This window comes from Theobroma cacao, chromosome 5, assembly GCF_000208745.1.
Source record: "Theobroma cacao cultivar B97-61/B2 chromosome 5, Criollo_cocoa_genome_V2, whole genome shotgun sequence".
Taxonomy (NCBI): domain Eukaryota; kingdom Viridiplantae; phylum Streptophyta; class Magnoliopsida; order Malvales; family Malvaceae; genus Theobroma; species Theobroma cacao.
The window spans coordinates 31,240,521-31,255,196 of NC_030854.1; the positions used below are offsets into that span (position 1 = coordinate 31,240,521).

General features: G+C 36.2%; 2 protein-coding genes across 11 annotated transcripts; both read right to left on the reverse strand.

Annotated features, from left to right (window-relative positions):
• LOC18599438 lies at positions 2,826-9,135 on the reverse strand. 5 transcript variants are annotated; one of them, XR_001928045.1, is made up of 9 exons: positions 8,977-9,135; positions 8,207-8,307; positions 8,019-8,096; positions 7,800-7,871; positions 7,625-7,722; positions 4,804-5,618; positions 4,632-4,691; positions 4,032-4,171; positions 2,826-3,692 (listed from the first exon to the last, which is right to left on the reverse strand). XR_001928045.1 is itself a non-coding variant. In XM_018121373.1 (6 exons), exons 2-6 carry the CDS (start codon positions 8,214-8,216, stop codon positions 5,026-5,028), a joined length of 846 nt encoding a protein of 281 aa, XP_017976862.1. In that variant the 5' UTR covers positions 8,217-8,307; positions 8,977-9,135; the 3' UTR covers positions 4,312-5,025. The 5 variants fall into 5 exon arrangements, 2 of the variants coding, with proteins under 2 accessions (XP_017976862.1, XP_017976861.1); XR_001928046.1 differs by lacking the exon at positions 4,632-4,691; XR_001928044.1 differs by having other exon boundaries at positions 4,632-5,618.
• LOC18599439 (pentatricopeptide repeat-containing protein At4g20770) lies at positions 9,848-14,272 on the reverse strand. Of its 6 annotated transcripts, XM_018121368.1 has the most exons (4): positions 11,797-14,272; positions 11,567-11,635; positions 11,054-11,141; positions 9,848-10,126 (listed from the first exon to the last, which is right to left on the reverse strand). In XM_018121368.1, the coding sequence occupies exon 1, from the start codon at positions 14,240-14,242 to the stop codon at positions 11,909-11,911; it is 2,334 nt and encodes a 777-aa protein (XP_017976857.1). In that variant the 5' UTR covers positions 14,243-14,272; the 3' UTR covers positions 9,848-10,126; positions 11,054-11,141; positions 11,567-11,635; positions 11,797-11,908. The 6 variants fall into 6 exon arrangements, with proteins under 6 accessions (XP_017976857.1, XP_017976860.1, XP_017976859.1 ...); XM_018121371.1 differs by lacking the exon at positions 11,567-11,635; XM_018121370.1 differs by lacking the exon at positions 11,567-11,635 and having other exon boundaries at positions 11,054-11,184.

Here is a 14,676-nt window from a genome sequence, read left to right on the forward strand (position 1 = left end):
TTAACTTTTATTATCTTTGGATAAAGCTGTATGGCTTACTGGTTATTCCTCGTCACTGTCACGGTGTCACCTTAGGTGTTAGTTGATGAAAATAGTTGAAAATTGTGTTTCTCCTATTTCTTCTTTTTTCTTGTTCTTTTCTTTCAGAAATACATTTGTGCCAAAGTTCAGATAAAATTTTAGCTGCTAATCAGTCTATGCGGTACTGTTAGCGATTCTATCACGAATTTTGGACCCAAACAATGCATTGCTTGTGCACACAGGTGTCTAAGTCCAACCTTTTTCGCGTGTGCAGCCCCTCAAACATGATATACCTGGACCTACAAAGGACCAGAGGAGACATTTTATTGGTTCAAATGATGCAGTTGCTGTCCCACGTCAAGCAGTTTCTCTTGGTGATGATGTAATTCCTGCGCCACCTCCACTAGGTAAGAACTGGTGTGTAGGTTTTGCATATTAGTATTATTATCATTATCATTATCATCACATGTTGCATAAAAAGGCACAATTTGAGTTAATTGGTGCTGCGCTTTGTTTCCTTATCCACTGCTGATAACTGAACATAACTCTAAACCATATCTTTAGTTTATTAAATCAATGAATTCTTTTTTGTGATAAAACAATCATTAAATTTTTTTTTATTTTCAAGTCATACTTAGAATTGTACTTATCGATATGCAGAAGGGCTATTGGAGAGAGAGAGATGCCTTTTTAATTAGTTTGCATTTGTTACTTAATGGATTTTCAGTCTCGTGTCACGTTGCTTGTTTATCATTTAAAGATTGTGGATGTGTAAACTAAATACTCTTACATTGACAAGACCATAACGGTGCCTTAATTACCAGCTTCTATTGAAAACAGAAATTGAAAAAACTTTTATGAGTATTTTTGCAATAGCATTTTCCCTGTAATATTTTCAAGAGGGCAAGACATAGTATGGAATAATGGCCAACAAAATTTATTCAAAAGTTTGGAGCAATAGCATAATCTTCTAGCATAATATAGTGTTATGGGTTTTCTTATTCTTCAGGGGAGAGTTGTACACATTGACTTTTCATTGTAGATATATCAAATAATTCTAAAATGCTCAATATTAGGAAGATCCAATCACTTGTATCCTTTTATATGCCTTATATGCTTTCGAGATACTGCCTTTTAAACCTGTGACGAGAGTTGCAAATTTAAACATAATGGATAATACCATTTTGACATTTTCTTATTATAGTGAGCTAGTTGCAAGGACCTCTTTCACTCAGCCCATAGAACTGCCATTTTTTTTTTTGGGGGGTGCGGGTGGGGGTTGTTGTGGATGGGGTTTGCATCAAATTGTGCCAGTTAGTCGGCATGCGAGGCTGCAAAAATTCTGTAATATGCTTCAGACTAGCAAGTTCCTTGAGTCAGAATCGATATAGTTTTTAATCATCCTTGTAATTTTTACACTTAAACTTTCCAAAGGTTTTGCTGGATTACACTGGTTTTGATATATGATAGTACTTTAGAAGTTTATCAAAATTTAAAGTCACCTTGAAGTCAATAAACATTGTTGACATATATAGATTTTATACAGTTAGTCATAGGAAGCTTCTTTTCAGATTTTGGATGACACTCCTTAGAAACAGTGTAAATCTCTCCTTTTCAAACTCCCATTCAATGAATCAAATCCTGCTTCCCTTTGCAGTGACTGAAAATACTAGATTTTGCTTATGCCTGATACCCTGTTTCTAATATATCTTCCTGAGTATTCAGTGTTTATCATCTTTTGTTAAAATATTGTCAGTGAAGTCATTTTTGTTGCCTGCAGTCATTTAAAAAGTGAGTTTATTAGGGTACTGAACCATTTCCCACCTTTATCCTCATGATTTTTTGGGCCGTTTAGCCCATTAATTCATGGTTTTATGCGCTTCTAATATGCAGATTATTCTTTCATCGAGAGATCCCTCCTTGCAGGCAGAGCCAATCTTCTAATTCTTCTCCTTCAATTTGAGAATTTCAATGAACATTAGCAGACTTGATAGTCATGGCATCCTCAATGATATCCTGCATTTGTTTAACCTTTTGGACAGGAGTTTGATGAAACCATTCTTCTCTAACTTTAATATATTAATGGCGCTTGCTACAACTATGGCGTATGGCATTTCCTAATACCTCAAACAAGGGACTAATTAGTAAGATTTTTGTAAGCAGGGACTGGATATTTGACGTAAGATTACTAGACCAGTAAATGCTGCCATTGAGCTTTGATTGTGCCTTTGTGGTTAAAAGGTTGAGTTTACCAAAGAGTATGGTTAGAGAGGATTTTCATTAGAAAGGCATAAATTGGTTCTAGAACTAATAATCCTATTTTGGAGATTTTATGTCTGCTTGGTTCTAGATCTAATAATTCTAATTTGGAGAGTTTACGCCTGCTTCCTCTTGGAATGCCAGCTCGTAGAGCTACCAGTGTGATAACTATGATTTGCAATGAGTATCAAATATTGGCTTTCATTGGTTAAGTCATAAGAGAAAATTAAGGTGTCATCAAAAAATAAAAAAAATTCCTGGGAGAACTTCGGCTCTTGATATTCACTAGTGTCCTTCAGGTTTGGTCCTCAATGTGAAGCCCCTGGGACTTCATTGCCTGTCTGCATATTGGCATGTGATTTGCTATTGGACTTTCTGATAGGTTTGGTTGAAATCTAGAATGTGAGCTTGATGGAAAATGCTGATTAAAAATGTGCCTTTCAATGGTCATTGGCATTTGAATTTTATAACTTTTGTTCAAGGTTCTGACTGTGAACTACTTTTCCCTTGTTTACTCTGTCTTATGAAGTTGTGCTTGCTTGTCCTCACTCATAACAACTCCAATAGTTTCTCTTTCTAAAGTCAACTGGCTATGAACTTTCATAGTTATTTTGTTGGGTGGTTACATGATAACTGATACATATAGATGACTTCTTGTAACTGAAAACAGCCAGCTGAATGGTAAAAGCTAGAAATACAAATGTTAAACTGTCAGCGTTGGACTCCATTGTAAAGTAATTTGCTTGGAGATGCTCTGAAGCTCCAATTTAGAACTGCCTATTAAACACAAATCTTTCAATATGATGAACTGAAACCATATGCCTTAGTGGTGTGTTCCTCCAAAACCGTTGATAGGGACTTAACTGATGTATTTATGTTAGAGTTGCTCTTTGTAATCTTGCTTCTTATTCAATGCAGAATTCAAGTCTGGTTCTCAGATTGAGTTGTCCGATATAGAGAAGAATTTTCAACGTCTGTATGACTACAATGTCATGCTCAGAGAGAAGTTTGTAGCCACTCAATCTTTGCTTCGTGCTTTGGCTTCTAAGTCCTCAAATCCAAGAACAGAAAGGCAAACATGACAAGCTGAGATTATCCAATTGAAAGATTTTCTCCTCATCGCCCAAGAGTTTATGGGGCTTTCTTCAGAAGTTTTTCCCATCGAAGTAAAAGGGTGATGTAGCTGTGATCCTACATCTTCAGCTTTTGTCTCTTCTGGCTCAACTAAATCTACTCAAGACCACTGCCGCCGGGAAAAAGGGACAACAGATCCAAGGAACAGCTCTCTTAATTTCATTTTGGCTGTGACATGGTTGCAGTATGTTGCTTTCTTATGGAGTCTTAACGCCGCAGGAGATGCTCTTTGGACCCATGGTACCCAGGTCTTTCTGTTGTAATTTTTGTATCATAAACTGAAAGGAGAATACAAGAGGGTTACTCATTTCATTCAAAAAGGGTTTGAGCTGTAATCAATTTCCATTTCCATATTATTTTGTGGATATCATTTTTTTAATGTAATGATTTCCACCTTAACCATAGATTTGAGGGGGTATAGGGGAAGGCATAGGGCTATCTTCCATTGCGTCCAACTATTGGATATAGAAAGCTAAAATACACACCAAGGAAAAATGAAAGAAGGAAAGAACATTTTACTCCGAATATGAAGCACATTTTATAACTTGGAAGCAAGGAATTAGCAGCTTGTGTTATTGCTTACATGTAAAGAAGATTGAACAAGCAACTAGGGATACCTCAAATTATTCGTTACTGTTGAGCGGAAGTTGGATGCCGGAAGTCTATAAATGAATCTCAAATGATTTAAATTCATGTAGATGAATTAAATCGTATGACAACGTTGAGTTCCCTCAGATAATCTTTTCTCCTGTGGTACCTGGTACACATAATATAAATATCCTCCTTAAACTGCTTTGGCAGTAACGGTGTGCCTGAATTCTAGAACAAATCTTCTTACAGGCTTTGGAAAGTGGCAACCTTCTAAATGCTGCTAAAATGGATTGCTTTCCAACAGGATGAACAAAGTCTTAACACAGATTCAGAACAGAATATTACTGATAGATATTTGAGACTTAGCTATATTTGCTTATAATAAGACATAAGGTGCAACAAAATTAGTCAGGGAAGTGTAGGTTCTAAAGAAGATAGCCGGACAAATTCATCGAAGTGGGTTCTGATAATTTACTTAAGAATTAAACCCGGTTAGCATTTGCTTTGCACATAATACAAATGATTACTTTTCTATAACATAGTTTCCTACAATCACAACCTCACAGTATCTCTCAGGTCAGTACCAAAACAGACTACAGATTATTCAGGTTCAAACATCATCTTACATGGGAGAGAATGAATCTTTTTGACTGGCACATGACTCCTGTGCAGCTTAGATGCGCCTTCTAGTCCATGGAAAACAGATAGCTTGCAACTCTAGTCAAATGCAAACTAGTATACAAAACTTCATCAATTCTCATTAAAAGAACTTATGCAATGAGAAGACAGCAATCTCACCAGATGCAATTCCAGAAGACTCAAGCAAGCAGCTACCATGCCACCTCAGGTTAACGGTTTTCTTCATTGCATTTTCTCATTTGTGACAGTAGTATCTTCATGGAGCTCTTTCCTTAACCGGTATAATTTGGAAGAAAAAAATCAAAGAGCTCTTTATCTACTGTACCAAGTTCAACAGAAGAAATAAATGATCTATGTGTTATCTTGAAATGTCACTCAGCCTTACTTATTGTCAATTGCCTTCGTTTCACTGCTTTTCAAAAGAACACCATCCTTAGCTGAGCGCAAACCTAAAGCATGAGCAAACATTCTCTTTGCGGCTCCTAGATGTTCTTCTTTTGAGTACTCTTTGTTAACTCTATTTCGACTTCTTCCAGGTATCCTAACATCAGAAGGCCCCTTTTGAGCTGGTTTGTCTGAAACATTCCTCTTACCAACTACTGAAGCATTATGTTTATGTGCATTGCTATTTGCTTTACTGAATGCATTGCCTGGGACAAAAACAGTATCTTGATAAGTTTCGGTTCTCAAATTATTATCAACTTCATCCTTATCATGAATGTTCAGTTCATTAGGTTGCCCTTCATGGTCTTTAAAATCCCTGGCATTAACATTTTGACTGGATGAGTTTATTTTTTGGCCCAAAGCATGTGCAATCATTCGACGAGCCACAACAGGAACGGTTCGTGGCTTCTCCTTCACAGGTTCTCGTACCTCTTCAACATCCATTGAAAAAATCCGCTCACGAGCAGCCAAGTAAGCTGCTTCTCTCGCCTCAAGACTAAGCTCAAAAGAAGGCAACTCCGTCTTCGCTACTGAAACAAGAAAAGGCAATTTTTCAGGTCTCATCGTCCTGGTAATTAACACTTTCATGCTACTCGATAATCAATATAGACAAAACTGGAAATACATGCAGACAAAATTAAGTATAATAAAATAAAAAAATAAAAGGAAAAAAGAAAAAAAGTCACCCCTGGACCACTTCAATCATATAATAAAATAAAAAAAAAGGTAAAATGAAAAATGTCACCCCTGGACCACTTCAATCATATAGACATCGCTAAATCATTATACTGGTCTGGAAGATGCACTAGCAACTTGTGTGCATATAATAAATACTTCAATCCTCAAAAGAAGCACATTACTCTTTGCAGCATGCCATGTCGCACAAGGTCTATGGCTAGTAACTTAATTAAAATTTATCATTGGTTGGTATATAGGATCTTAGACAAGAAGTTCTGTTTCAGTCTCAGCAGGTGCCAAAGTAGCTTTATTATCCATTCTATTACATACTTCCACATGGTGAGAATCATTGTTCAAATCTTTATCTAATAAAAGGTAATGCCAACAGAAGACAGCCTTTTCCACCATAATATCAAGAACAGATTCAGAGCAAACATTTAACTGAATAACAAAGGAAACAAACAACAAAAAGGGAATAAAGGAATAACATAGCACTTGATGCTGAATGGGATAGAATCTAGATTTCAGCCTATGAAAATGGACCACAAGACCAGCATTCATTTATGTTCTGAAATGATAAAAATAAATGAGTTACCCCAATGGTCAGCACGAGCCCTCCTAGCAGCCAAGTTGCAAATGCTTAAAGAGAGGGAGTCTCATAGACAAGTCCTTCTTATCCTAACAATAAGGTATGGGACTTTGGTGGAATGCTAGAACTAAAACAGTCATTACTTAGTTACGGTAAACTAAAATAGGATCTAAAAAGTTATTAAGAAACAATCTAGTGCTTTAGCTCTTCAAAGTGACCTCTTTCAAGAGACCTACATTCCTTGACCTATCACCTTAACACTTCCATTAATGCAGCAGAATAGCCCCATGATAAATACTCCCTCCATTCCGAAGTTGGATGTCCTAGTTTCCACTTGGAATGTCCAAAACAATGTCCTTTTTTTGGACATCCCATAATCTTATCCCTGTTACAGTTTCAACAATTTTTTAAGCTTGTTTGCAGCAATAACCTTTAAAGTTTAGATTAGATAAAAAAAAAATCTAAAAGAATCTAACGTCAAAGGCTTCCCCTAAGAAAGAAGAAAAAGAAGAGACAGTCTCCCCACTGCCCAGCCAAAGGTACCTAGCAAAAAAGCACAGATTCTTTATATCTGATCGAGGTAATTGCATTTGTTATGGCAGATATGCTCTTCAAGCACTTGAATATGCTTGGATTACATCTAGACAGATAGGAGTAAGGTGCCATGCAATGAGACAAAATGAATACCATGATGGAAAAATGTTGGCGCATATTGCCAGAGAGGAGATGTCCCTCTCCCTTGTTTCAGAAACTTAATAATGGAAGGCATGGGAATACTAGGATACATGTATCCTGCCCAAACCCTCCACAATCCCCTTTGGATGGTAATCCTTCCCCATCCTTATTTGACAATTTCTTTTCAACACAAAATGCATATGACTGTAAAAGAAATTAAATGTTACTCTTTCCCTCCCTTTCATTCTTTTACTATCAAGATTAGTAACCTATTCTTCCTCTCTATTCTCTCTTCATCTTTAAGCAACCTAGACAAGGGGAACCGGATCCTTTCTTTCACCCAATTCATCCATTCTTCCCTTTCCTTGTAGTTCCCCAATGGGCAAGGCCCCATAATAACTTTTAGACACAAAGGATACTGTATTACATGCTTCCGGATCCTCTATAAGAAACCCAAATCAAAAAGTGCAAAGAAAAGAGAATATTCTCAGCTATACATAGTATTCTCAAAAATTGCTAATGACTTCTTGCTTGAATAGGGGGATCATGAACCAGTAGCCCACACAGTGCCTTAAACAACAAAAAGAATTTTACCTGCTGGAGCTTCTTCTCTCACTAATAAATGACGTGATGTTGTGAGAGACTGAGGCTCATCACACTGCCATAATATATCACTAACAAGAATGGAAGGTCTGCAAGACAAGATGCAAGGTTATGAGCACCATAATAAATAAAAGTCCAAAACTCATGCAATTAGGATAAAAAGTACATTGATGTCTCTGGGCATCGTTCCAAAACCAAATGCCGATCATCTCCTTCACCGACTGATTCATGAGCAAATCTATCAGAATGTAACAAAATATCAGTGTTAAACAGTAACTCAGAAAACTATACAGCTCTAAAGTCAACTCAAAAAATTATTTGTGATAAAAACATTATGTCAGCTTATCTAGTAAAAATAAGGGCGTTTTTAAGGCAAAAAAATTACCCAAATATATCTGCAAGACGATGCAGGAGAAGCCGATTATATGAATTCATGGGTTCCAACTCTAGGATCCCATCTGAGCTGCAATCCAACATTTTCATCATTCACATATGCTCATAATTGTATGAGACATGTACAAAATATGAAATTCCTCCGAAGTTGTTGCGTGGGAATGTGGGCTATTTTGTTACCTTGTATCATCCTGAAGGAAATTAACGAAAGCCTCTTCCATTGAGAGCACAAGATGCTTGCAAGGAAGATTGTCCTTAACTAGAAAGGCCAATTCCTCCACCTGCATCTTAGTGATATCAGTCGCATTATGATTGTTACTTTGGCTACTTTCTTTTTACTTCCAAAAAACTGAAGCCAAAATTACAATTAAATACAAAAGCAAACACATTTTTGAAAAATTAAAAGTCTAACGTGAATTTTGAGAATAGAAAAATGTACCCTTTTACTTTCAAATGGAATAATCATATTCACTTGAATTCACTCATTTTTCATCTAATACTACAACTTTGCTCTTTACTAAGTACTTTTACTTTATCGCAATTTGGGGAACATTAAAAAAAAAAGAAAATAACAAAAAAAACAACAGCCAAACATTGCCTAATACAGAATTAAAGCATGTTTTGTTGCAATTGAAGTACCAAAACAAACTACCACTGAAATAAATGAAAAAAAAAATAGCAAACTTTTTAATCCACTCAATTATTCAGCAGAAAATTGACTTCAACGTAAAAATGAGTCAAGAAGCAGAATTTTCAGTTTTAAGCATTAACAAGAAAAAATTACGGGTAAAACTACAGAAATTGGTAATACCCAGAAAGCTAAAATGGGGTACTGTCAATTGTTTCGAACGAATTATGAGACTGCAGATAAAAGAACATAGAAACCAACTTATTGGAAACAATTCAACCCAAAAATAAAAGAAAGGACAGTTTGTGAGAGAGAAGCTAACCATAGCGAACTGGGTGACGCTCATTCTTGCAAAGATTGAAAATTTATTAGACAAACGTAATAATCTCAGAAATTTTAGGGCGGGAAGAGAGAGAAAACAAAGAACAGAGAGATAAACAGAGGACAATGATCAAAGATCCGCGAGTGTCTGTTATGTTATGGTTTTTCTTTTTTAATTTATTCCTCTGTTTTGTTTGTATAATTGCATGTTAGCCATCGAAATTTGACTTAATCTCGTTTTCCGCCTTGTACTTTTAAAAGTATTAGTTTAGTCCCTAGAGTTCCAATTTGGCGGCAAATATATATAAGTTAGGTGTTTCTCTTTGTTTCTTACCATTTTTCACTCTAAACTCACCAATTACAATTACCTACACTAATTTGAATTTCAAGCTTAACCTAAATTGTTTGATAAAATACATGTAAACATGATTTTCATAATTATTTTTAAATTCATAAGTTAATTGGATCCCTAATGATGAATTTGAAAACACTTACATAAATTTGTAAATTTTAAAGTCATCTTTTTTGTATAATATATAAGCATATTAAATATTAACTAATTTTTATATAATGTTTGTCTACCTACTTTGCTCCCCTTTGAGGTTTATATTTATTTGTGTAATAAAGTTTAGTTTTACTTGAGTTTTGTTCTTTTGTTGCACTTGGAAGAAAGGAAATTCAAACTTTGTTCCTTAAGTAAGAAAATCATACACCAATTAATAAGTCAAATGCTCAAATTAGTTTTACTCGAGTTTAATTTGGAAATCTTGCTGCATTTGCACCTCCATTGGTAGTTAGACGTTGATTTGTTTGATAATTTTTAGGTATACAGATTGCACTATCATAGTGTCATCTGTTCAATGGATACTCAGTACAAAGAATGATATCTATAATAAATAACCATAATGGAGCAATTTTAACAAAGGCACAAGGCCAAAAAGACAATAACACAAAGATATAGTTTAATGTGTGTAAGTTTAGATATCACTATGTCTGTCCTTCTGCAGGCTTAAGCTGATACTTACATGTCCATCTATAGAAATGTCAACCCCCAATCGTACATGATCTTGACGTAGTAAATCTGGGTTCTTGAAATGAAGACCAGTAATGCCAACTCCTACAGCAGCATCAACGTTTTTGATCCTGAGAAACTTACCATACCACATGTTAGTAAGTGAAGAAGAGTGCACCTGTCCTTAGAAAGTAATGTCTGTATGTGTGCGTCTCTGTGAGCGATATACAGTCATGCATGCCAAGCAACTGAAATGAGTTCTAAGACATTTGTGGGATGGTTTCCTCAATATTAGTTTTTCCAGGCTAATAAATTAACCACGACTGATAAGAAATTTTAAGTATTAGTTCGATTTATTGAATTAACATATATCAACGTTGCTTTTCGAAGTTGGCTTGAAAGCATTACAGAAGGATATAAGTTTCCCTCAAAGAAAAGCCTATGAATGAGTCAAATGAAAATAAACACCATGACCTTGGATCACTTTGGCATTTAGACCCCAATGGGGTTATGTTGATGTCTAAAACTTAGGACTTTCAACTACAAGGCTCGAATTCAAACCTCGAGAAGGAAGAGTGAGGGCTATAGGATGTGAGGTGGTTAACTCCCTTTGGTTAGCTCAAGGCACACTGGGCCTTCATATCATCATCACATGTACCCCCAGAAAGTGGCACTTAGCAGTTATCCCACAAACAATGTTAAACATGCATTTTACTTCAACAAATTATAAAAAAAAGAGAAACACAAGAATCATAGAACACAGGCAGACCCATACAAAGAACACTCCCATGCAAACCCAATAGACACAAAAGGGCATGTGGTCACAACAACACATGCATCCATGTGTTCATGTGTTCACACAGGCCTAAGATGGAGAATTTCTAACTGCTTACATTTAGCATTGAGAAGTGTCCTAATTTTGCTTTGACAGCATAATTTTGTTTTAACACAATGTATGCCATCTCCTATTGTTTTTTTCCTCAAAACCAGGGTTTGTACTCTCTGCTACTACTGGTTTTGGATCCTATTGCAAGTGCCCCTCAGTGGGAAGTAGCAAGCATGATACCTGTCATAAATGAATATACAGCTTGCTGGATCAACTTTCAGATGTTCCACAACAGCCAAACAACAATCAGGATCAAGCTTCCTCTTTACTGGATGCAAAATAGACAGAATCATTCAACATAGCAGCATGAGCTACATGACACCAGAAAGCAATTAGTTATATTCTCTTGAGATATACTTATTTGCTCAAGAACACAATTAGTGACAGCTGTACAGTATTAAAAGATCTTGAACTATTTACTGAGACTGAAAGAAAATAAAAGAAAATAAAAGATAAAAAAAAACAAAAGGAAAATCATAATTGTGTTGGAGACGATGTTTTGCATTAAGCAACACAACTGCCCACTTGCTACTGCAAGCAGTAATAATAGACTAAAAACTAGGAGTTAACCAATTAGCAGACCTGTAACAAATAAAAAAGGGTGATATATTGGATTGGTATTTGATACCACAAGCAAATGTTACAGGCACCATTAACTGTCATTTTCATTTTCAGATGCAATCATATGAATACCTTTTCAACTCTAAAATACGCCACATCTCTTAACCTCATGATAGATTTTGTTTACCGTCATCACACAGGCTGAAAAAGATAACCACATTGTTAACCTAGATAACTAGAGGAACCAAAGAAAGAAAATGAATAGATATGAATAGAAGGTTAATAATGCCTTTTTACATAAAATCACATACTTCCCACTTGTCTGCACCAGCATCTACATTAACCAAACAGAAATTATTTACCTCTTGTGTCATTCTCTTGGCGTTCTCATGAGTGATTTTAGTTACCATCTTCAGTACAGCCTGTAAAACATAAATGACTGATCTTTAACGTAGAGTAATGTAGTAGTATGTATCACCCAACAGATAGACTTATATCTTGCTCTTTATCTTCAGTCCAACTATAACCAGGATCCTTAACAATCTGTCTATCACTCATCAGCTCTCTAACAGCCCTGACATCATCCCATCTTCCTAGAGAAGAATAGATATTGGCTAAAAGCACGTAAGGGGAAGAGCTCTCAGGTTTCAGGTGGAAGAGTTCCTCTGCTGCACGTTGAGCTAAGCTGACATTAGTATGAACTCTGCAAGAACTAAGCAGAACTTCCCATATGACTGGATCATCTTTATATGGCATCTTGTCCATAAGGAGCTCTGCATCATGAAAATGACCAGCTCGGCCAAGACAGTCAATGATGCAAGTATAATGATCCAATTCTGGCTCAAGCCCATAGTCGCTCTGCATTGAATTGAATATTCTGACCCCCAGATCTACCAATCCTGAGTGGCTACAAGCAGTCAAAACAGCAATAAAGGTTATGCCATCAGGTTTCTCACCTGATGCAATCATGTTTTTGTATAAATGAACAGCCTCATCTCCACGTCCATTCTGAGCATAACCATGTATCATCTCATTCCATGTAACAGTATTTCTGACAGGCATCTTATCAAAATACTTTCGTGCCCCATCTATGTCACCACATTTACAATACATATCAACAAGAGCAGTCCCCACAAAGACATAATTCATAAAGCCATCTTTTACTATCTGAGAGTGGACCTGCCTCCCTTGAAATGAAGAAGATAATTTTGCACAACAGCTTAGTATTGCTGTATAAGAGAATTCAGTAGGCAACATTCCACCCTGTTGCATTTGCTTAAAGAGCATGAAAGCTTCTTTGTCTAGAGAATTGAGTGTAAGACCTGCAATCATAGAATTCCAACAGACGATATCCAATTCCGGCACATAAGAAAATATACACTCTGCCGTTTTTATCTTCCCACACTTTGAGTACATGCCAATCAGTCCACTAGCAACATAGTTATCAGTATAAAGAGCAGCCTTTTGTGAGGCAGCATGGACCTGTTTTCCACCCTCCAAAAATTCCATTCCAGCACATGAGCCAAGGATAACAGCCACAGTAGTCCGGTCAGGTTTCACATTTTGAAACTGCATTTCCCTAAAAAGCTCTATCGCTTCTTTGTGGTTCTCATTCTGGGAATAGCCAGAGATTATAGCATTCCATGAAATCACACTTGGGCACAACATGCTATCAAACATCCGACGTGCAGTTTCAACATCCCCACACTTGCTGCATGTCGCAAGCATATTAATATAAGTAACCTCATCAGGTTCAAAACTGCAACACTGCATTCTTCGCAAGCACTCTACAGCTTTCTCTTTTTGTCCTTTCTGACCATATCCAGCTATCATAATATTCCAGGAAACAACACTGCCTTTACCCAAATTACTAAAAATTGTCTCAGCACTCTTCATATTCCCATTCTTCGCATACATATCAAGCAATGAGTTACTCAAATAAAGATCACATTCAAATCCAAGCTTAACCACAAGACCATGTACTTGTTCCCCTAGTACTACACTACACAAAAATCTATCATTCTCTCTATAACAACCAAATTCACCATACTCTCCCCCCTTTGTACAAGCACTCAAAACAGCTGATAACGAAACAGAATCGATCTGCACCCCTTTTCGACGCATCATTCTAAACATTTCCAGAGCCTCAAAAACCCCATCAATCTTTCCTAACCCACCCATCATTGTTGTAAAAGTAACCTCATTAGGATCATCAATGTCCCCAAAAACTTTAATAGCTTCCTTCATAACCCCACATTTAGCATAAACAGACAACAACCCATTACAGACAAAGATATTCTTATCAAGACCAATCTTAATAACAAGACCATGACATCTCTTCCCAAGCTCCAAATGCACAACACTTCCACAGGCACTCAAAACACTAGCAAAAGTAACATGGGTAGGCAAAAAACCTTCAAAAACCATAAGTTTATAAACATCCAATGCTTTTTCCTGGAGCCCATTTTTTACCATTAAACTAATCAAGTTATTCCATGAAGCGACGTTTCTTTCAGGCATTTGTTCGAACACTTTACGTGCAAATGTTAAGTTTCCAGCTCTACAAAGGGCACTTAAAACGGCATTCCAGGAATAAATGTTTTTTTGAGGGGTTTGGTCGAACATGTGGTGAGCTGACGTTGGGTCGTTGCATTTTGAATAGAGTTCTATGAGACGGTTACACAGGAAAGTATTGGCTAAAAGGTTACTGCGGAGAATATAAGCATGAAGGACTTTGCCCGGTAGGATAGATTTCTTGTCTATGCAAGTTTGCAAAAGGTTAGCTACGAAGTTGGTTTTACTCCACATTTTGTATTCAACTTTTACTTTTTTAGCAACTTCAAGAACATTAAAACAAGAAGAAAATAACAAAACAAACAAAAGCCAGACATAGCTAATAAAGAATTAAACCATGTGTTTGTTACGATTGAAGTAGCAAAAAGAAATTCAAAAATAGCAAACTTTTAAATCCATCCAATTATTCAGCAGATAATTGACTTTTGCAGAAAAATGAGTAAAGAAGCAGAATTTTCAGTTTTAAGAACTAAAAAGAAACAACTACAGGTAAAAGTACAGAAATTGACAATACCCAGAAAGCTAAAATGGGGTATTGTCAATTGTTTCGATCGAATTATGAGACTTCAGATAGAAGAACATGGAAACCAACCTATTGGAAATAATTCAATCAAGAAAAAGAAGAAAGGACAGTTTGAGAGAGAGAAGCTAACCATAGCGAACTGAAA

Coding starts and splice junctions, on each gene's coding strand:
- LOC18599438 (XM_018121372.1), bottom strand. CDS start 9,000: ATGAGCGTCACCCAGTTCGCTATG. Junction 8,308..8,976: donor GCGTCACCCAGTTCGCTATG/GTTAGCTTCTCT, acceptor ACTAAGATGCAG/GTGGAGGAATTGGCCTTTCT. Junction 7,723..7,799: donor CGATGCCCAGAGACATCAAT/GTACTTTTTATC, acceptor CTTGTCTTGCAG/ACCTTCCATTCTTGTTAGTG.
- LOC18599439 (XM_018121371.1), bottom strand. CDS start 14,242: ATGTGGAGTAAAACCAACTTCGTAGCTAACCTTTTGCAAACTTGCATA.